The sequence below is a fragment of the Mustela erminea genome, chromosome 8 (genome assembly GCF_009829155.1).
Source record: "Mustela erminea isolate mMusErm1 chromosome 8, mMusErm1.Pri, whole genome shotgun sequence".
Taxonomy (NCBI): domain Eukaryota; kingdom Metazoa; phylum Chordata; class Mammalia; order Carnivora; family Mustelidae; genus Mustela; species Mustela erminea.
Genome location: NC_045621.1, coordinates 47,099,183 through 47,123,013, shown reverse-complemented (window position 1 = coordinate 47,123,013; position 23,831 = coordinate 47,099,183). Strand labels below are relative to the sequence as shown.

Here is a 23,831-nt window from a genome sequence, read left to right as displayed (position 1 = left end):
CTAATAAAACTAACTTAAAAATAAATTCCTCAGTTAACTAACAAGAAATCTGTTTAGAATAAACATTAAGCAAAGTCAAGCTGTTTAAAAAAAGTTTTTTCAGTGTCCTTGAATTTCTCCCAACTGTGTCAAAATTTACATTTTGAAAATTCTATCTGTTCATAATGGTGTTTGAGGGCCCCAGTTTTGCGTCTTCCCGTAGAGCCCTGGCTGCACCGGGTCTGGACCTCATCTTATGCTCTGTTTCAGGAGGCACGGCCACCAGACAGAGAGGCTTCCTGGGGTGCATCCGATCCTTGCAGCTGAACGGGAAGGTGCTGGACCTGGAGGAGAGGGCACAGGTCACCCCGGGGGTGCAGCCTGGCTGTCCGGGGCACTGCAGCACCTACGGGCATCTGTGTCACAACGGGGGGCGCTGCCAGGAGAGACCCCGGGGGTTCTCTTGCGACTGCGAGCTCTCTGCTTTCTCGGGGCCCTTCTGCACACAGGGTGAGTGTGGACCTGCTGGGAGGAGGGGGCTGCTGGGGTGTGTGGACCCTGAGCCTCTTCTCCTCCGTCGTTCCATGAATGTATTCAGTTCCCAAATTCCTTCTGCAAATCACTCTTTTACAACTAATCTCATTTTATTGGAAAGAAACATGACTCCTCGAAAAGACAGGGCCAACGACTGTGAAATCTAACGTCAGTTCTGTGATTTTTCCAGAAACACCGTTTGAGCCTCCTTACTCCTACCTCGGGCCTGTGCTCTGAGACAACACGTGTTGGAAGTCTGTCTTGTGCAGCTCTGGTTATTTTAATATTATTACATAAAGTAATGGCTTCAAGTTGTACGGGAAGAATTTTCCTCCAAAAATATATTTTATTGACATAATAAATACATTTCCCATGTACTAAGATGGCTGAAATAGATCCACTTAAACATTTTGCTCCGAGGTTTACTGATGACCTCTTATTACAGTGAAAATGACAGAATCTTTTTAGTCTCATTCTGAGAGGTCACAAGCCATTCATTGGAAAATGACCGAGCTGATTGTAGCAGGGACACAATTCTTGGAATGTTCTTATGAGGTTTATACTTTCATAGACACTCACAGAATCTAACTAAAATTCATGCTCACCAAAATAAATGTCAACGCCTCCATTCAGGAATCTCTGAGCTGTTGCCTTTTGACCTTAAAAGCCCCTGGGTTATACAGAACAAACCTGGGAACCAAACTGGATCAGTTCTTGATTTTCAGAAGAATAAACAGCCTAGAAATGGCGGGAGCACAGTCACAGAAGCGATGTGTGAAGACGCATGTGTGACGGTAATGGGTAGCCCCATTCCAGGTCACGTTTCACCTTCATAGGCGAAATCCACTTGTAGCCCTGTTGACAGAGTCGAGTGGCCTCACGGACAGCTGCGGGGACGGGAAGCCGAGCACCGGACACAAGGAGACCAGAGTGGATGAGCCCCCAGATTTGCTCGTGGTCTTCGCCCAAACCCTTGGCGAACACCCATGTGGGCAGACTCAGGAAGACCTCCAGACGTGGCACGGTGGCAGAGAGGCAAGGGAGGCATGCCTGGGGAGACCGGGCTGAAGTGGGGGTGCAGGCATGCCGTTCACCTCCTAGAACGAACAGCAGCAACCACAGAAAAACAGAAACAAGAACCAACAAAATTAAGAACATTTACAATGAGTTATCAACATTGTCTAGTTTTCAAAAAGTACTGAATGTGTAAAAAAAATCAAGAAATTATTTTACATACTCAGGGGGAAAATGTAGTTAATAGGAATTGACTCTGAGTACGGCCTTTTTTTGTTTGTTTGTTTCAGCAGACAAAGACATTGAGTCATGATTATATCATATTCATCAATGTAATCAAATTCAGAGAAACAAAGAAAAGAAGTCATCAACAAACAGATACACAACTTCAACAGACCAAAGAAAATCATATAAAAAACTGGCAGGAATATCAGAGCATAAAAATACAATTACTGCAGTTTTAAAAAATATTTATAACCAGATGAGCTCAACAGGGGAAGGAACCTGTGAACTTGACAGTAAGACAATAAAAATACTCCATTGGAAGAATAGAAAAAAATGAAAAAATTTTCAAGAGTCTCAAAATCTTCTGACAATATCATTAATTAAATACTTTAATTCTAGACAATCTTTGAGTCAAAGAAGACTCATAAATGAAACTAAAAAATATTTTAGGTAAAAATAAAAATATACCATATTAAAATTTGAGTTATACAACTTAAGTATTACTTAATGGTAAATTTATGACTATAAATTATTTTATTAGAAAACAATACAGGTATAAAATCAATTATATAAGTTTCCAATTTAGGAATTTAAAGAAAGAACAAAATGAAATCAAAGAAAGTAGAAGAGATAATAAAAATGAAGCAAAAATTAATGAAATAAAAATAGGCAAAGAAAAAAAATCAATGCAATCATGATTGAAATAGCTAGCATTATATAACTATGTCAATGCAATTAAAAGCTAATTCATAGAAGAGATCAATAAAATTGATAAATTTTTAACTCAATGCCCAAGAAAAAAGGAACAAAGATAAAAATTATAAATATCAGAAATTAAAAATACCAAAGAAGATGCTACGCAAATTAAGAGGATAACAATGAAATATTGACAATATTGACAGCATTATGACAATAAATTTCCAGACTTAGATTAAATGGACACGTTTCTTGAAAGACACAAATTACCAAACCAAAGCATAATAGATATAAAATCTCAATAACCTACAACTACTACAGAAATTGAATTTCTAATTAAAGTTCTTCCCACAAAGGAAATTTCAGGACCAGAAGCTATTTGCTAGCAATTTCTACAGAAAAGATAATTCCAGTCTGATGCAGGCTGTTAGAGGACAGAAGGGAGGAGGAGCATTTTCCAATTGCAATTCATGAGCCTTCTAATAGTTTGATACTAAAATCAAACAAAGATTTTACAAGAAACAAAACACTCAAAAAAACTACAGAAATATACTCATGAATCCTGACACCAAAACACTTAATTAAAAAAATCACCAAACCAAATCAAACACTATAGGAAAAAATACATGAATAAGTGGGATTAATCCAAAAGGTGCAATGCTGTTTTAGGTTCTAAAAATCTCAAGAAAGACCTTATATCAACCGAATAAAAGAGAAAAACAGTGAAGTATATACAGAAAATACATTTGAGGGGCACCTCGGTGGCTCAGTGGGTTAAGCCTCTGCCTTCAGCTCAGGTCATGATCTCAGGGTCTTGGATCAAGCCCTGCATTGGGTTCTCTGCTCAGCAGGGAGCCTGCTTCCCCTCTCTCTCTGCCTGCCTCTCTGCCCACTTGTGATCTCTGTCTGTCAAATAAATAAATAAAATCTTAAAAAAAAAGAAGAAGAAAAAAGAAAATAACATTTGACAAGTTCACTATGAAATCTGGGAATATAAGGTGTCTTCCTAACTGAACAAAAGAAACCTAACATCATATCACTAACATATGCAGTGGTGCAAAATGTTTTCCCTCTGCAACTGAAGAAAGCAAAGATTTCTGTTCCCATCACTTCTTCCAATATGTTTGAGGTCTTAGCCATTGTAATAAGTCAAGGAAAGGCCATAAAGACTGTACATTTTAGGGGCACCTGGGTGGCTCAGCAGGTTAAAGCCTCTGCCTTCAGCTCAGGTCATGATCCCAGGGTCCTGGGATGGAGCCCCACATCGTGCTCTCTGCTTGGCAGGGAGCCTGCTTCCTCCTCTCTCTCTGCCTGCCTCTCTGCCTACCTGTGATTTCTCTCTGTCAAATAAATAAGTAGAATCTTAAAAAAAAAAAAAAAGACTGTACATTTTAGAAAGAAGAAATAAAACTCTCTTTAGTCATGGAGGATATAATTATCTATATAAAATATAGACAGTTCACAGAAACCTACTAGATTTAATGAGGGAGTTTAGTAAGGTCACAGAATACAAAGTCAATATACAAAATTCAAGTTAATTTTTATATACTAGTTATGAACAACTGGAAAAACTTTTAAAAAGATTGTATTTGCAATAGAATTCAAACACATGAAATATTTACAGACATGTGGAACAAGTAAGTGTAAGACCTGTCCACGGAAAATGACTAAAAGAAATTAACATCTAAAGAAATGGATGAACATACCATGTCAATGAACTGGATCACTCATTACTATCACTATATCATTTATTAACAAACTGATATGTGGATTCAACACTCCCACTGATATTTCAACAGCATTGTAAATTAATTCTAAATTTTATATGGAAATGCATAAGGCCTTGGATTTCCAAAGCATTTTAAAAAGAACAAGTTATGGTGAAAAGAATAGAGAATTCATAAATGGGGTTAACACTTAAAACTTGACACTTAACCCATACTATATAAATATTAGCTTGAGACAAAAAAAAAATTTTTAAACCATAATGTATGATTCCATTTATATGAAATTCTAGAATTAACTTAGAGTAACAGAAAGCAAACCAGTGGCTGCCTCAATATGGGGCCTAAGGAAGAAACTGAATTGTGTTTCTTTGTGTCAAGAATCACAAAGGGCAGAAGAAAATTGGAAATGTTCTGAATATTGACTGTGGATGTTGTTTCATGGGTATGCTCGTCTCCTAACACTCTGCAAATTTTACATTTTAAGTGGATATGTTTATTGTCCCTAGTTATAGCTCATTGAGCTCCACTAAGAAGGTATTTCCCCTCCTATGTGGCTCTGTATCCATATTCACAAAATGTAGCCTGAAGGTCTTCTTGCTGATAAACATCACCCTAGAGGTCCCCCTGGTGAGCAACAAGGAAAGAACTCTCAGGTCGTCTTGGTGTGGGTTTGCAGGGAGGTGATATGAGGGCCATGCCAGGAGGGGGGTACCTGCTGTAGCCATGGAGATGCAGGGACTCCCAGTGGCTATACTACCTAGGCCCTGCCCCCAACCACATGCACACACACACAGGGCCCCATCTTATGTGGAAGGCCAACGACACTCTCTTAAAACAGATTAGGGAGGATTTTGGACAGTTTCTTCCCTGTCTCAAATTCGCAGTGATGCCACAAACACTGCTTTGCTTTTCCATCAAAATATTGACACGAGTGGACACTTGGTGGTAGTCTGGAGGGAAAGAGCCTTCCACGTCCAGCCTTCATCATTGCTGGGTGAGACTGCTACCTGCAAAGTAAAAGACTAACACCAAGGAAAATGCAGGAAGGAAACAGAAGCTTGAGCAGATGTCTGTGCCTGTTTAGACCATGTTCCACTAAGGAAGGAGCAGAGGCAGTTTCAACACTCAGACTTACTGAGGGCAGTCCTAAAACTGGAACAACCAAGGAAGCTATGGTTTCTTGAGATGTGTGAGTGCTTGTTTCATCATCTTATGCCTTTTCGTCTATTAAAATGTCCTGGAAATTTAAATACTTCAAAGGTCCATAAGTATACCTAAAATTAACCCTTAATCTTTTTTAACTTAAACATGTGCCTATCGTTTCAGAGGTTTCTGCACACTTTGGAGCTGGGTCCTCCGTGACTTACAATTTTCATGAATTTTATCCGTTAAGTACAAACTCCAGCCCCCACGCTGCTTCATTCCATGGGGACATGACGTTAGCTAGAGAGAGGATCACATTCAGCTTCCAGACACTGCAAACCCCAAGCCTCCTGCTCTATGTGGACTCTTTCTACAACAAATACCTCTCTGTTATCTTGGCCAAAAATGGTGAGTCTCATTTGAGTGTTAGAAACATAAACTGTGTCGTTCGCACTGTACACGTGGAGTGTTCAGTGAACAAGGGAAAACTTTCATACTCTGCAAATGCCAGTTCGTTTTATTTTGCTTTGTTTTCCAGAACTACAAAAATATTGTTTCAAATGTATCCTTTCAGTAATTATATTAAGATTCTTCTAGAAAATTTTTGATGAATTTGCATATCTCAGGTAAACAGAAATGTTACTATCCCTGGAAGCTCTTTATTGGAAGTATAATGCGTCTGGTTATATGTGGAAAATATTTCCTTCTAAGCAAAGGGGAGAAGAATTAAGGTGGGTGCCAACACAATAAGGTCATACAAAAATGACTCCCTGAACTCCCGATGAATGTTGGGTTTACTCTGTCCATGGTTCTGAAGTAAATTTTTCTATATCCACTTGACAATAAAGGTACAATACAGGGGGGACAAGATGGCAGGGAAGTAGGAGAAGGCACCTTTCAACCTGTACCCTAAAGTGAGCTGATTACCTACCAAAGAACTCTGATCACCCATGAAATCAGCCTGAGATCAGAATTATACACGTCTGGATCTCTAGGGGCAGACGACGCCAGTGGGCAGGTAAAGCGGACTGGGAACAACGGAAGATATCGGAAGATAAACAAAAGGGGGAGCGAGCCACCAGAGGTGACCGGGTGGAAAATAATACCCCAATCCAAGAGTGCTCTGCGTCTGGGGACAGCATTAACTTGGAGACTGGTTGAAAGCACTCCAAAAGAGCAAAGGATCACAGGGGGGAAATTGTGGGAATTGGGGCGGCTAGGGACAGGGGCTTAAGTCCCCAGTCCCAGGACAGCCTCCCCTGGCGCTGAGTCAGAGAGAGTGCAGCGGAGAAACCAGGCCTTGGTCCCTGAGCCACCAGCGCGCCTGAGATTGCCAGTTGGCTCCTGTGAGGGGATGGGAGCCACGCCAGATGGCAGAATGCATGAGCCCTGCTGCAGAGCCTGAGATGCATGCGCCCCTCATCCTCCCCTGAGAGAGGTACAAAGGCCCAGCTGGCGCTCTTTGACCTGCACCATTGTTTCAGAGCATAAGATGCACGCCCCAAACTCTCCCCTGAGAGAGGTGCAGGAAGGCCCAGCCTGGTGCTTTCAGACTTGCGCCCCATTCTCAGAGCCTGAGATGCGCGGGTGACCCACAGCCTCCCCCAAAAGGTGCGCGCAAGCCGGGCACTCTTAGACCCAGAAAGACTAGGCACTCCCAGCCCGGGCCAGTGGGAAAATCTCAGTTTGCGATCGCTGCTTGGAACCTCTCTGGCAGTCTGGAGCTGTCCAGATAGCCGCCACTGCCGTGGTTTTGGGTACAAGCAGAAGATCCTTCGTCGCCAGGGACCGCGACTCAGAACCTGCCCTGCCGGCAGCCAAGGGGAAATTTAAATGGGCTCTGCAACACGCACAGAAGAACAGACTGAGGCTTCTCTCTGAGAGGGAGGTCAGGGTGCAGTTTGCTTTCCTCTAAACCTACAAAAACCATCAAAAGCGGTCAAGGCAAGAGGAAAAAAAAAAAAGTGAACAAACATAAAAACCTCCAGAGAACAAAAGCCTGAAAAAACCGGGTTCCTCAGAGCCCACCGCCTTGAGGGGGACTGGAGGATTTAACTCAGGGAACATCATTAACTGAAAACCCACATGGCAGGCCCCTCCCCCAGAAAACCAACCAGGAAAGAAAAAAAAAAAAAAAAAAAAAAGAAGACTACAAGAGAACCACCACTACTTCATAGGACAACTTTTATTTTTAATTTGTTCCCACTATTCTGGCTCATTTTTTTTGTATAGATAATTTTTTAACCTATTTACTATCACAGCGAGCTGTTCAGTACATCAAATTCCATAGTAACCTTCTAACCTCAACTTTTTGATACATACAGCTTTTTTCTTTTTGCGTTTTTCTTTTGCATTTCTAATTTTTGAATTTCTTTTTTTTTTAATTTTAGTTTAGTTTAGTCTAGTTTATTCCTTTTTTATTTCTTTTCTAATATTCATATAGAGTTAAACTTTAAAGTAATCCCCTTTCCCCAATCAATACTACCCATATAGGTACACCAATTTTTAATCCCCCTTTATCCTAGGAAAGTTGAGTCCTTTAACAAAGATATCAAGATACATCCAGGAAGGATCAAAACAACCTTCCTCGCCCACACTGAGAATTTATAACCATTCTCTCATCTTTTTCTTCCACCAGTGTTTCTGTGTTTTTGTGTTTGTCCTGATAGTATATAAATCTTACACTTGGGGTTCTTTTCAACAAGGTTCTTCCTTTATTTGCAGAGCCTGAGATATATATTCTTTTTTCTCTTGTTACATACTTTTATCAGTCTTTTTGTTTGTCTGTTTTTGTTTTTATACCTCATAAATCTTACCTTGGGGCCCATTTGGGCTGAACCTTCTCTTTCATCTTCCCTTTCTTTCCTGTTTCTCTCTCTCTCTCTCTTTTTTTCTTTTTCTTTTCTTTTTTCTCTCATTTGGGTGGGGAATCCTGATTGCTCATAAGTGTTCCAGGGTGCACCCTGACTGCACTACGGTCGATACGTCCAGCTACATCTGTTCAGCCATCTCTCACCAAAATGACTAGGAAGAGGAATGCCCAACAGAAGAAAAATACAGAGGATGGACCTTCTGCAACAGAGCTAATGGCTATCAACATAGACAATATGTCAGAAAGAGAATTCAGGCTAACAATTATCCAGGCAATAGCTAGGTTAGAGAAAGCCATGGATGACCAAACGGAATTGATAAGGGCTGAGCTGAAAGCTCAGACAGGACGTTCACAATGTTAGGGCAGAGCTAAAAGCTACCAGGCTGAGGTTCACAATGCTCTCAATGAGTTCCAATCTAATATAAATTCTCTCAAAGCTAGGGTAACTGAGAAGAAAATAGAATTAGTGATTTGGAGGACAAACAGATAGAGAGAAAGGATCAAGAGGAAGCCTGGAACAAAAAGCTTAAAAACCACAAAAACAGAATCAGGGAAATAAATGATGCCATGAAACATTCCAATGTCAGAATTATTGGAATCCCTGAAGGGGAGGAGAAAGAAAGAAGTCTAGAAGATATAGTGGAACAAGTTCTTCATGAAAATTTTCCCAATCTCGCAAATGGAACCAGCGTTCATGTACTAGAGGCCGAACAGTCTCCACCCAAGATTACAGATTCCAGAAAAACATCAAGGCATCTGATAGTCAAATTGATGAATCATAATTGTAGATATAATCTCTTAAAAGCCGCTAGGACAAAGAGGCTCCTTACTTACAGAGGAAAGCCCATCAGAATAATGTCAAACCTGTCCACAGAGACTTGGCAAGCCAGAAAGGGCTGGCAAGATATATTCAGGGCACTAAATGAGAAAAACATGCAGCCAAGAATACTTTATCCAGCAAGACTGACATTCAAAATGGATGGAGAGATAAAGAGTTTCCAAGATTAGCAAGGCTTAAAAGACTATGCAACCACCAAGCCAACACTGCAGGAAATATTAAGAGGGGTTCTATAAAAAAGGAAAACTCCTAAGAATAGCATTGAACAGAAATATAGAGACAATCTACAGAAAGAAAGACTTCAAAGGTAACACGATGTCAATAAAAACGTATCTATCAATAATAACTCTCAATGGGAATGGCCTAAATGCGCCCATAAAATGGCACAGGGTTGCAGATTGGATAAAATGACAGGACCCATCCACATGTTGTCTACAAGAGACTCATTTTGAACCTAAAGATACACCCAGACTGAAAGTGAAGGGATGGAGAAGCATCTTTCATGCCAATGGGCCTCAAAAGAAGGCTGGGGTAGTGATTCTCATATCAGATAAATTAGATTTTAAACTAAAGACTGTAGTCACAGATACAGAAGGACACTACACAATCCTTAAAGGGACTATCCACCAAGATGATCTAACAATTGTAAATATCTATGCCCCCAATATGGGAGCAGCCAATTACATAACAGAACTGTTAATCAAGATAAAGAGTCATATTGATATGAATACATTAATAGTAGGAGATCTTTACACGCCTCTCTCAGAAATAGACAGATCATCTAAGCAGAAAATCAATAAAGAAACAAGAGCATTGAACGACACATTTGACCAGATGGACCTCACAGATATATACAGAACATTCCACCCTAAAACAACAGAATACTCATTCTTCTCAAGTGCACATAGAACCTTCTCAAGAATAGACCACATACTGGGTCACAAATCAGGACTCAACTGATACCAAAAGACTGAGATTATTCCCTGCATATTCTCATATCACAATGCTTTGAAACTGGAGCTCAAACACAAGGAAAAGTTCGGAAAGAACTCAAACACCTGGACGCTGAAGACCACCTTGCTTAAGAATGCTTGGATCAACCAGGAGATCAAAGAAGAACTGAAACAATTCATGGAAACCAATGAGAATGAAGACACTTCGGTCCAAAACCTATGGGATATAGCAAAGGCGGTCCTAAGGGAGAAATACATAGCCAGCCAAGCCTCCCTCAAAGACACTGAAAAATCCAGAACACAGCAGCTGTCTCTACACCTTAAAGAACTGGAGAATCAACAACTAATCAAACCAACTCCACACATAAGAAGGGAAATAATCAAGATTAGAGCTGAGATCAATGAGGTAGAAACCAGAGATACAGTAGAATGTATCAATTAAACTAGAAGCTGGCTTTTTGAAAGAATCAATAAGATTGATAAACCATTGGCCACACTAATCCAAAAGAAAAGAGAGAAAGCCCAAATTCATAAAATTATGAATGAAAAGGGAGAGATCACAACTAATATCAAGGAAGTAGAAACAATCATCAGTAGTTATTATTAACAGTTATATGCCAATAAGCTAAGCAACCTAGATGAAATGGATGCATTCCTGGAAAACTATCAACTCCCAAAATTGAACCAGGAAGAAATTGACAACCTGAATAGACCGATATCTAGTAACGAGATTGAAGCAGTGATCAAAAAACAAGAGCCCAGGACCTGACGGATTCCTGGGGGAATTCTACCAAACTTCCGAAGAAGAAATAATACCTATTCTCCTGAAGCTGTTTCAAAAAATTGAAGCATAAGGAAAACTTTCAGACTCTTTCTATGAAGCCAGCATTACCCTGATCCCCAAACCAGGCAAAGACCCTACCAAAAAGGAGAATTTCAGACCAATATCCCTGATAAATATGGATGCTAAGAGTCTCAACAAGATAGCAAACAGGATCCAACAGCACATTAAAAAGATCATCCACCATGACCAGGTGGGATTCATTCCTGGGCTACAAGGATGGTTCAACATTCGCAAATCAATCAATGTGATAGAACAAATTAATAAGAAAAGAGAGAAGAACCACATGGTCCTTTCAATTGATGCTGAAAAAGCATTTGACAAAATCCAGCATCCGTTCCTGATTGAAACCCTTCAAAGTATAGGGATAGAGGGAACATTCCTGAACTTCATCAAATCTATCTATGAAAGACCCACAGCAAATATCATCCTCAATGGGAAAAAGCTTGCAGCCTTCCTTTTGAGATCAGGAACGTGACAAAAATGCCCACTCTCACCACTCTTGTTCAACATAGTATTAGAAGTCCTAACAACAGCAATCAGACAACAAAGAGAAATAAAGGGTATCCAAACTGGCAATGAGGAAGTCAACTCTCTCTTCACAGATGACATGATTCTTTATATGGAAAACCCCAAAGACTCCACCCCCAAACTACTAGAACTCATACAGCAATTCAGTAACGTGGCAGGATACAAAGTCAATGTACAGAAATCAGTGGCTTTCTTATACACTAACAATGAAAATACAGAAAGGGAAATTAGAGAATCGTTTCCATTTACTATAGCACCAAGAACCATAAGATACCTGGGAATAAACCTAATCAAAGAGGTAAAGGATCTGTACTCAAGGAACTACAGAACACTCATGAAAGAAATTGAAGAAGAAACAAAAAGATGGAAAACCATTCCATGCTCTTGGATCGGAAGAATAAACATTGTTAAAATGTTTATACTGCCTAGAGCAATCTATACTTTTAATGCCATTCTGATCAAAATTCCACCAGTATTCTTCAAAGAGCTGGAGCAAATAATCCAAAACTTTGTATGGAATCAGAAGAGACCCCGAATCGCTAAGGAAATGTTGAAAAGCAAAAATAAAACTGGGGGCATCACGTTACCTGATTTCAAGCTTTACTACAAAGCTGTGATCACCAAGACAGCATGGTACTGGCATAAAAACAGACACATAGACCAGTGGAACAGAGTAGAGAGCCCAGATACGGACCCTCAACTCTATGGTCAAATAATCTTTGACAAAACAGGAAAAAATATACAGTGGAAAAAAGACAGTCTCTTCAATAAATGGTGCTGGGAAAACTGGGCAGCTATATGTAGAAGAATGAAACTCAACCATTCTCTTACACCATACACAAAGATAAACTCAAAATGGATAAAAGACCTCAATGTGAGACAGGAATCCATCAGAATCCTAGAGGAGAACGTAGGCAGTAATCTCTTCGATATCAGCCACAGCAACTTCTTTCAAGATATGTCTCCAAAGGCAAAGGAAACAAAAGCGAAAATAAACTTTTGGGACTTCATCAAAATCAAAAGCTTCTGCACAGCAAAGGAAAGAGTCAAGAAAACAAAGAGACAATCCACAGAATGGGAGAAGATATTTGCAAATGACAGTACAGACAAAAGGTTGATATTCAGGATCTATAAAGAACTCCCCAAACTCAACATTCACAAAACAGATAATCATATCCAAAAATGGGCAGAGGACATGAACAGAAACGTCTCCAATGAAGACATACAAATGGCTATCAGACACATGAAAAAATGCTCATCATCACTAGCCATCAGGGAGATTCAAATTAAAACCACATTGAGATATCACCTTACTCCAGTTAGAATGGCCAAAATTATCAAGACAGGAAACAACATGTGTTGGAGGGGATGTGGAGAAAGGGGAACCCTCTTACACTGTTGGTGGGAATGCAAGTTGGTGCAGCCTCTTTGGAGAACTGAGTGGAGATTCCTCAATAAATTAAAAATAGAGCTTCCCTATGACCCTGCAATTGCACTCCTGGGTATTTACCCCAAAGATACAGGTGTAGTGAAAAGAAGGGCCATCTGCACCCCTATGTTTATAGCAGCAATGGCCACGGTCACCAAACTGTGAAAAGAACCAAGATGCCCTTCAACAGACCAATGGATAAAGAAGATGTGGTCCATATACACTATGGAGTTTATGCCTCCATCAGAAAGGACGAATACCCAACTTTTGTAGCAACATGGACGGGACTGGAAGAGATTATGCTGAGTGAAATAAGTCAAGCAGAGAGAGTCAATTATCATATGGTTTCACTTATTTGTGGAGCATAACAAATAGCATGGTGGACATGGGGAGTTAGGAGAAGGGAGTTGGGGGAAATTGGAAGGGGAGGTGAACCATGAGAGACTATGGACTCTGAAAAACAATCTGAGGGGTTTGAAGTGGCAGGGGGGTGGGAGGTTGGGGGAACCAGGTGTAATACCTCTCTAATGCCTCCGGGTATTAGAGAGGGCATGGATTGCATGGAGCACTGGATGTGGTGCAAAAATAATGAATACTGTTATGCTGAAAATAAATAAAAAATAAATTAAAAAAAAAAGTACAATACAAACTCAGCCAACAACTCTGCTTCCAGTGGGGAAATAAAGCACAGCCTTTGGCATTTCAAATAGAAAGTCAGGGCACTAATTCAACATCTGGGAAAATTTGCCAAACTCTCTGCAGGCAGGATTTGGGCACAGCCCACCTGATGGGTAGAAGCAGGACACTGAACTTTTGTAGAGCAGCTCACGCTGAACCATGGGGAATCTCGTGTCCTACAAAGAGCTTATTACCATATTCCACTTCTGCATCTCCTGGTCATGCCAGCAGATTTTAGAAATAAAACCTCCATGTGTGCATAAACAAATATATTTGTTTATATAAAAACAAAACTAAATAACATGCTGCCAATCATCACAAATGTGACCCCAAGTAGGAATGGTTGCAGGCTTAAGCTACAAACCACCTGAAAGGTAGCAGCATTTCATCATCCCATGGGAAGGAGCCCGGGGAAGGACACAGTGGACTCCCTGCCAGTGAGAAAGCAAGGGGAATAAAGCCTAGGGGTGCCTCCTCACCATCTGCAGCATCTTTTGTGCCTCCTCAGGCCTCTCAGGCCTCCCATATCCCCTGGCCCCACAGAGCTCCGAGGACCGGCCACATTCTCTTGTAACTCACAATTCAGATTTGGGAAATAAGACCAAAGAAGGCGAGACTAGGAAGACCGAGGCTTCAGCATTCCTTAAACCTCCTTTTACAAAGCTGGAGGAGAATTCAGACATTAGCCTCTGTTAGAATTGGGTGCTTTCTTTCGGAGAATTGAGAATTGTGGGAAAGAGCACTCTTTTTTTTTTTTTTAAGGTCTTATTTATTTATTTGACAGTGAGAGAGGGAACACAAGCAGGGGAGTGGGAGAGGGAGAAGCAGGCTTCCCACTGAGCAGGGAGCCCGATGCGGGGCTCGATCCCAGGACTCCAGGATCATGACCTGAGCCGAAGGCAGACGCTTAAAGACTGAGCCACCCAGGAACCCGGGAAAGAGCACTCTTATTAACACCTTTGTCTTGAGTTAAAAATGGTGTTATCAGAATGGAGACCAGCCATGCTTCACATGAACTGTGAATAGACTCAGAGCACAAATGTTGTTTCTAGAAGCAACAAAATAATAATCATTTCTCTGGAGTATAGAAAGGCAGTTTTAAAACATTTTATTGTTTAAATATGCTATTTTTTCTATTCTAGGGAGTTTGCAGATTAGGTACAAGCTGGGTCTACATGAGGATCCTGACGTCTTTAACTTTAACTTCAAGAACATGGCGGACGGGCACCTCCACCACGTTAAGATCAACAGAGAAGAAGGAGTGGTCTTCGTAGAGGTAAGAGCATCATCAGCCCAACAGTAATGAACATCCTACCTCCCCACCTACGGTGTGTCCCTTACACCAAAATTTTGATAAAGAGGCATAATGCAAAATTTCCTTCTCTGTGTTAATCTCTCTTGTGCTGCAGACAAGAAATCACAATCCAGGATTTTTGTTTGTTTAGTAATGGAAACCTGCCAAACACAGTTAAATTTTAACTGCTTAAACTTTCCCTCATTTATTTTAATTGACTTAATATGAAATGTTGTCTATGTTATCACAGTAAGTAACAGGTGGGGCATTTGTAAATGATCTTCCAGTGGGAATCCATAAGAGTACAAATGTTATGACAATTAAATATATGACTTTAATAAAATACAGTTATGATTAAAATGTGCATAACTAGCAAAAGAGACTTGAGTTATTGTAGAGTAAGTGCAATTACATACCGTCAGCACTTTTGAAAAAAAACCTTAATGTATTTGCTCTCTAGATGGAATAACCTACTTTGGCTTTTACTCTTTAGGTTATATTTTGAGATATGTAAAAGCTTTGGATGTTTGGGTATTTTTGTGGGTTCCACCAAATACGGATCATTCATCTCGTGTCAGGAAGCAATAAGGATCATGGAGACACGGGGCTGAGGAGGATGGGCAGCGGGGATCTGAGATGCCATGAAGGTTGCTCATGCGCTGGCATTCCAATGTCAGATGACGAGCTAAAATGTCAGATGACGAGCTCCTAACATGGGGTTTCCCCATCAGGTGTAGCCCTGCGTTTCCATTCCATGGCTTCCCTTTGCTTCTTGCCATGTCACTGACAAATGACAAGTATGTTGGTATTTCCTTCTCATGGGACAGGTGGACCAGAAAGCCCGGAGCCAAGTGAGCCTGTCCTCTGGCATGGAATTCAACGCCGTCAAATCCCTTGTGCTGGGCAAGATCTTAGGTAAGTAGATGCAGAGCTCCCCACCCTGTGTGCCCTCCCTGGGTCACAGTGTCATGACACTAACACAGAAGCAAGCTCCTTGTTTTAGTTTCATTAGATCATTCATGCCGATCAAGGCAGAAATCCTACTGGATCTGGGTTGCCCATAATCTTGAGAGCACAATTCCCACAGGCAAGCAAGTAAACAGGACTGAGAACAGCTACATACTCCTGTCCCTCGTTCTGCTGTTACCACAAGGACCACGGCGACTCCCTGACCTCAGAGATGGATAGTGGTCCAAACAGACAGAGTTCACAGGTCCAGAACCCTACCCAGGGTGGTGGGGGTCTGCAGAGCACACACGTGTGTGGTCAGGATGGCGCCCGGCAGTGGTGTACGGATGCTCCCTGCCCAGCGACCACGCCCCCCCAGAGGAGCCTTTCATGCCGCCTGGTCTCCTTGGCCACAGCTGGAGCGTTGGTGAGAGCAGTGGTGTCTAGGGGTTGGGTGGACACTCTTTAAGCCTTCCCCTCCTTGTCCCCAGGTATTCGAATGAAAGCAGGTAAGACTTAGAGGAGGACTTGCTTTTTAGTTATAAACTGTAAACACCATGGATGTTCACATATTACTTTGGGAGAATGCTCTCGAGTTTGTTTCCTGTCCCTCATCTTGTTTGCCACTAACAGGATAGGCTTTATCAGAGGTGATGATTTTTCATCTCTTCCTTTGTTGTATCTATATTCCCAAGTCTTTCACATTTTCCTCATATGTAGGCTCAAAGTCTGGGGAATGCAAACTATGCACGGGTAGACGATAGAAGAATAATCACTGAAAACAATGATAGCTTGGTTTTTAAGTCTCTGTTGATATGTTTCCAACACTGTGTTGGGCATTAAAAGGATGCATCCCATTCTTCAGCCAACATGGAAAATGTCATGAATTGTAATGTTCTAACAGCTCGTTTCATTGAAGAGAAGAAAATGTGTGAAAAGTCCTATTAATATAGTACCAGTTTAACTGAAAATCCAAACCAAGCCAGATAGATAGACAGAGGCTGGTTTGAATATAATATATAGATACATAATTTTTCAGTTAGGGTTGCATTATAGGAGGAGGCAAATTTTACATAAATGCACACATATTTTATACACACATATAAAACTTACTTTCAAGATATATGTACAATGACAAAGTTGATTTAAAATGGTGATTCTGAACATGTGGTTAAAACGCTGATGATCCTAATGGATAAGAAGATTTGCCTGTGGAGTCCTGACTGCGAGGTCTGCTGCAGTCCACGCTTCAGGAACAGGGCTGGGGCTCCCTCAGAACATGGCAGGAGCAAAGCAGAGTTGTTGTTTCTCATCCCAAACCCACAGTCCGACAATGACTGACTGACCTCAGAGCGTCCCAGGCTGTCAGCACGTGTCAGTGACCCCTGTCCCAGGGTGGCTGCACCCCAGCACAAGGGTCCCAGGACTCAGGGCATGCATAAAGAACAAGCATGGAAGGCAGCATACGTACTGTGGAGGATGAGAAGTGGACAAACATTTGAAGAAGGGGAGACTCACCCACAGCTTTGTGATGTGATGGAGCCATAGGCTCCAGGAACAGGGGTGGGAGGAGCAGAGCCCATAAAGCCTGTGAGCACCACAGTCCAAGGACTGACTTTACTCCCATGAAACATGGTGCTGCTGAGTCCATGGTCTGACCCTGCTGCTGGGGCAAGGGAGATGGGCCCCGTCAGAGATGCTGACCGTGACCCATGCTGGCAGCAGAGGTGGGAGAGGAGGGGAGGGGAGAGCACCCTCCCGAGGTAGAGCAGGACAGGTGAGGCCCAGCTCTGCCCCTGCTGGGACTGGGGCGTCTGTTAAGGCTGGCAAAGTCGAGTGGGGCACACGGCCAATGATGTGTGTGACGTCTGTCTTTGCATTCCGCCATGGAGGTCAGAGGGGAGACTGGCTGTGACATGTGGGGTTTCATTTCCTCCCTGATAGCAGCATGTACTTTATTCCTTTTTTTTTTTTTTTAAGCTATGACACAGAATTTGTCTTTAATTCTCAACAGTCAAAGCCCATGGACTATCCCAGCCTCTCCTGACCAACAGCCCCAGCAGGGGGCCATCTGGACCCCAGGGACCCCACTGTGTTGGAGGTGGGGCAGACCCAGGCCCCATCTTGTGCCCCACTAAGCTCTCCTCCAGCCCTGTGGGCAGTCAGTGGCTTTGTCTGAACGAAGTGAGCAGATGACAATCCCAGAGATGTTCAGGTTCTGTGACCTGAGCCCGGGCTGAATTTTTGTTGAATTGTGGCTTTCCACACCTGGAGGGAAGGAGGCTGTCTTTTTCCAGGGAGCTGAGCAATCACCCATTGTGAGAGCAGTATCGACCAAGTGCCTCTGTTCAATAAATTACAGCCGTTTCTGCGGTGGCTGTGGTTCAAACACAGGAATTCCTCCCCTGAGCTCAAATACTGAATAGACACACAAGGTAACAAAGTTACTGCACATCAAGCATTGTTTAAGAACACTGGCAAGGGCTACTTTAAAAAAAAAAAAAAATACTTTATGTTTAAAAGCGACGTTGAAGTTAGTGACACAAAGGCCCTGTGACATAGCAAAATGTAGTCTGACCAAGCAGGGCAATGGCCCAGCTCACACGGAGCACAGCGAAGAAAAGCAAGTATGTAGTATGTCCCCTCCTCCCCTCGAGTCACGTAGGTAAGGACCGTCAGGTTGGAACGGAGCGCACCGATGCTCCGTCCTACTAGTCAGACTCAAGCACAGCTGACGTTCGGGCCAAGCGGGAGAGTTTAAAGCTGAAGCAACAGGGATTCATGACATTTGAAATAAAAATTCATTTACCATACACACGAGGGCACGGATTCTGACAAAGGTCTAACGATACTTCCCATGTCTTGATAGTTTTATTTGAAGATTTGTCTTGCCAGAAGCTGAACAAAACTTCCAAAGCATTTTGCGAGCCCAGGAAAACTGCAGCTCTGTATTCTGGGTGGCACACGAGCTGCCTCGTTCTAAGGGCTCCCGGGCTCGGCTGCATGGCACTGATGCCCAGAGACGTGTCCAACAGGGAGGGGAGACTCCAGCGCTTCTCCTGGGGCCCAGCGGTTCCTGCTTCGCCCATCCCCCACCTCCACTGGGTGAGCGTCTGTAGTGGATTTTAGCGGCACTGTCCCCATGGGGCGACCTGGCTCATCTGCTTGCACACTGGGTTGCTCCGGACAGAACCGTCGGGGATCCTCGCTGGTGAAAGCACGCATCTAAGCGTCACCTGCCCAGAGCTGTAAACTACGTGGCTAAATAAAGAGCCTGGAGCGTCCCTGCCCCAAAGCGCGCCCACTACATGCGCGCACCACCCGTACCCACTAACCGCGCTGTCTCCCGCAGAGCCCGGCGACCACGTGGATGAGGACACAGCGCGGGCGGGCGCTCAGGGCTTCTCTGGCTGCCTCTCCGCCCTGCAGTTTGAGCGCACCGCCCCGCTGAAGGCCGCGCTGCATCCCGGGGGCTCTGGGTGCGCATCGGTGCTGGGGCCCGTGGCCTCATCGGAGTGTGGAGCCAGGCCAGGCGTCGGCAGGGTGTGGGAGCACAAGCACGCGCGAGCAGGTGCGCACCTTGTGGGCGGTGGGCCCCAGCCCCTCTCAGCAGAGGCTGCCCCGGGCGGTACGCCTCCATTCAGTAGGGGCCCCTGACAGCTCCCTCAACCCAAAGTCATCGTCTTCTTTTTTGAAGATTTTATTGATTTATCTATTTATTTATCTATCCTTCTATCTATCTATTTATTTATTTATGGGAGCCTGTGTGAGCGGGGTATGGGCAGGGGGAGAGGGAATCTCAAGCAGACTCCCCCATGAGCGCGAAGAGCCCATGCGGGGCTCGATCCCGCCACCCCAAGACCGTGACCTGAGCGGGAGTCAAGAGCCCTGCACTTAACCAATGGGCGCCCCAGACTCCCCATGATTAATGCATTCTTAATGCAAGCTGACAATTCTACAGTTAAAACCACACACATTCCACTTGTACAAGATAATTCTCTCAGACTCTCATTCCTTTGTCCCTACAGAACGTCCTGGAGCAGCGGAGCAGGGGAAGCCCGTGGAGACTGGGAACCGCAGACGCTCCGCGCTGATCGGAGGTGTGTTCCTGGCTGTCGCGGAAATCTGGGAAGTGTCTACACCAGGAGGGGGTCCAGGTTCTCCTGCTTCCCAGGCACCTGCTGTCTAGTTCAGTCCTGGGGAGCATGACCTTCTCTGAGGTCATTTTCCCGGAAGCCAGCCGGGCTAGAGACCCTCAGTACATGTAATTGATGACTTCATGGAGGTGCCCTTTAAGGAATTACTGTAAACATATCTAACAAGGAAAAAGTCTGACCTTGTGAACAGCCCCCTGGTTCCCCGAGAGCATGCAGCAAGTTTGAGCAAGTGCGTTTTCAGGACCCGGGCGGGCTTCTGCACCGGTTCTGGAGACACAGTACTGGCCTCATCCTTGGTCTGCTATGTGTTTGGGGAGATGTTTCATGGTTGAGGGTTAGGTAGCCCCCAATGCACATCACTGTAGGTTGTTTTTATGAAGAAAACATGAGGCTAATACACTAATGTTGGATCACAACAATGATGGTAGAACCATCGTTTTCAGATGAAATTGTGATGAAAACATACACTCAAAGCTGATGTAAAAATCAAACATTACCAAGCATTGGACACCTGTCCTGCGACGTCTGCCCAGTACCTTGGGGACCCTCTGCCGAGCCTGGCCTCTCCTGTCCCCAGGCATCACGGCTGGGGCACTGGCTTCCTGGGCCATGGTTGTGGTGATACCCCTCCCTGCAAGCCGAGGGAAGAGTCTCACTCTTATATCCAGCAACTTTCATTTAATGTCTCATTCTGGGGTGAGATGGCGTGCATGAGCACTTGGCTTTGATGCAGCTCTGTGTTCTGGGATCGGCATAAGTATGTGCACTGGAAAGCTTCCTACAATCATTGATTTCTCCCACCGAAAGGTTTGATTAAATTTGTCTAACATGTAAAAGGTTGAGAACCACAGGCTTTGATGTTAATCATCTAAACGTTTTCAAGTGGAGATCTCAAGCACCTTGGATTCTATAAATTCCCATATTCAATATACTCCTATGAAAAATTTAGTTTTAGAGACCATCCCCACACATACAGATCTCACATGTGCTATAAATCACCGTGCCATGTTCAAGCTATTTTAAAATAATTTTTTACAAAGGTGCAAATGGGTACAATTCCATTTCCTTAACAAAAATATTAAGCACTTGGTGAAGAAGGCATGGTTCTACTAGTAGGCATTCTCTACTCGGAGAATTATGGGAGCCTCTCTGCTTACTGACCTGTGAGACCCTGTGGCCGACAGTCCCCAGGTCACAGTAGAGGCCTGTGAGGGAAACAGTTGGGTGTGGGCTGTGAGTGGGGCCGCTGAGCTGGGGTGCGCTGGGCACACTCCAGCCATCACTATTTTCCTCACCCCCCTCACCAGGTGTGGTGGCTGTGGCCATATTCGTCCTGCTTTGCATGGCTGCCGTGGCCGTCCACCTGTACCAACAGAAGAGCCTGTGCGCAACCACGGAGGTGGAAGGACCCAGGAAGCAGGGCAGCAACGCGGCTGCGCCCAGATGTGAGCTCGGGAGGCCGGACACCGTGAGTGGGGACCAGCAGGCGGGCCTCTGAGTAGGAGCCGGGCTGAGCGCGCTCTCCCCTGATCTGACATCCCCACCACAGACCTCGATGGCCAGAAGTCACTTTGAACCGCACAGGGCACCAGGCCAGCTCTCAGGGTCCTCAGAGGTCTTGTGCTACTGAGTCCTTAGCACCACTGGCTCCCTGCACTACATCCCCACAATTCCAGTATCATCTCGGCCCTTGTCAGTTCTGATGTTGTCATGTTCAGCGGCTGGTTGGAGTTTACTGCTTAACACCCGGGTTTTGAAGGGGAAGCTCGCTTGGGCAGTGGGGAGGCTGGGCTTTGCCGCCGGTGAGGCCATGCTCAGTGACCGGGGCGACTTCACAGAACTGAATGTGCTTCCGGCCCTGCTTGTTGAATTCTCACAACACCCTGTGCCAGAGCCACGTGGCCAAGACCAGACAGCCTTTCTGCCTTTGTCTTTGCTGCTCCAGTCGACAAAGCACAGTAGCACAGTTCCCTGGTGAGACCATCACCTGCTTTCTCCTGCTGGGACCTGCACAGCAAGTGTGGACGTGGCTGATGCCGGCTGCCATCTGCAGCTGCGGCAGGAACCCAGAGCTAAGCGCCTGTGTCGCCAGAGGTTGGCAGCTGGCAGGGCCCACACTCTCACGATCTCTAGAGGGTTTTGGATTGTTTTTGTTTTTGTTTTTTTTTTAATTAAAATGGAAGAGCAGATAGAACTACAAATTCTTACTGTTGAAATGTATCTTTATTTGCATCTGCGATACCTAAATGGTGTGTTATAGTACATCTATTTCCCTAAATGGGTGGGTGATCACGTCAGCTTTCTTTGTGGTGATAAAATCCCGCTGTTGGTTTGACGCTCGTTCGTCTGGCTTATCTCTCGGATGGTCTCACTGACTCTCCTTGCCATTCTGAGACTCAGCCATGGAGACTCTGCTCCACATGTTTGAAAGCAAACCCCTCTCTGTATCAGATTTCCTTCCTAAGGTGTCAGGCACAAATTCTTGCAAGCTGTACCTACAGGTCGCGAAGACCTAGGGACATTGGACTGTGGGCTGGAGCCGTGCCCTGACCTGGACACCCACAATAACCCTGAGATCCACCGCTGTAGCCTCACTTCCAGGATGTGGACGTCCATTTCTCAGAGTTCCCAGAACCAACGGGAACGAGTTAGGGTGCAGCCCAGCAGAGAACAGATGGCAGACTCTTCCAGGAAAACCGGCCAGGAGTTACTTTCGGAGCCCTGATAGAGGAACGGTGTCCGGGAGCCTCCAGGCAGGTCCTGTGTCCCCACTCAGCATGGCTGGGGTCACCAAGCGTGCCCACGCCAGAGAAAGGGAGTGACGCCTGCCTTCATTCCGTTCTTCTCACATCTGCTTTCTGCTCCTTCTTCACGGTAGCCAGGCCTTACTTCCTCTGCTGAAAATCCTCATCCTTTCCTATGCAACCCTGTTGTTTTTTCTGTGAATCCAAGGTTCTGAGGAACGGCAGTGTTGGTGAACAGGCAGACATGTCCCCCATGCAATGGACACATAGGACCAGAGAGATGCAGAACCAGATCACGAAGAGCCAAGCCCAGACAGATGGCCCCTTGGCCACATTTAAAGTGAGGGGGACTCCCTGGGCACCTGGTGTCTCAGGTGCACAAAGGGGGCCCACCTGCCACAGCCCCCTACCACAGAAGCGCCAGGCTAGCTCATGTGTCCTCACTGTCTGTCCTCGGTTTGTAACTCTGCCTTCTTGCTTGTGGATACAGTGGGACCTGGGAAATAAAGCGAGGAGTATATTTTTATTTTAAGGGAATTCATATGACATTTTACAATTAGGAAGGAAGAGGTTTCTGAACAGCAGAAGCCGTGTAGGTATGTGCCTTCTATGCAGTGAGCCTCCCACAGCTCGTGCAGGGGCCCAGCATTGCAGTTTGCATGTGAATGTGTCACCGTATGATGGCCTCATTGTGAGTGGCTCACACTGGGACTGTGAGGACGAGGGTAGGGCTCGCTGGTTGCCGCAGGTGCGGGCAACCTGCGCTCATGATGCTGTAGTCCGCTGCCGCCGCTCCCACCGGTCAAGCCTGCGAGGCAGCTGCTTCTTCAAGCACTGTCTCCTCCTTAGAGCTTGCTGGGGCCACTGTCGGTCCGGGAGACGTTAGGGCACCCACAGAAGTTCAAAGGCAAGAATGCTCATCCGTTTCTCTTCGCAAGTGTAATACTTAGCTCGTTAGAGAGGTCTGAGCCCCCATTAGCCACTCCTGCTTCCAGCGTGAGTCTGAACAGGGCTGTATGTCCTGCCGGCCTGCCGCGGCTCAACACGTGTCCCCAGATGCTCCAAATGCACCTGGTTTCCCGCTTTCCCATCAGATGACAAAGAGCATAAGCAAGAAGGATGTGCCGGGTCTGTCCTATCAGCACACAGACATGTGTGTGGTGTGTGAGCACACTCGTGTGAGTAATGTGAGCACATGTGTGTGAGAATGTGAGAACATGTGTGAAGA

The 23,831-nt window shown here is 44.5% G+C and overlaps 1 protein-coding gene across 1 annotated transcript in view; it reads left to right on the top strand.

The window, feature by feature from the left end:
• Positions 1-23,313, top strand: part of LOC116597576 (contactin-associated protein-like 4) — a 132,232-nt gene extending 108,919 nt beyond the window's left edge. Inside the window, exons 18-24 of the mRNA XM_032355501.1 lie at positions 250-489; positions 5,502-5,726; positions 14,603-14,736; positions 15,582-15,669; positions 19,055-19,273; positions 19,731-19,802; positions 21,167-23,313. Of these exons, the coding sequence (XP_032211392.1) occupies positions 250-489; positions 5,502-5,726; positions 14,603-14,736; positions 15,582-15,669; positions 19,055-19,273; positions 19,731-19,802; positions 21,167-21,357 (1,169 nt within the window). The 3' untranslated portion in view covers positions 21,358-23,313. The remainder of the gene's footprint in view (positions 1-249; positions 490-5,501; positions 5,727-14,602; positions 14,737-15,581; positions 15,670-19,054; positions 19,274-19,730; positions 19,803-21,166) is intronic.
• Positions 23,314-23,831: the final 518 nt, after the last annotated feature.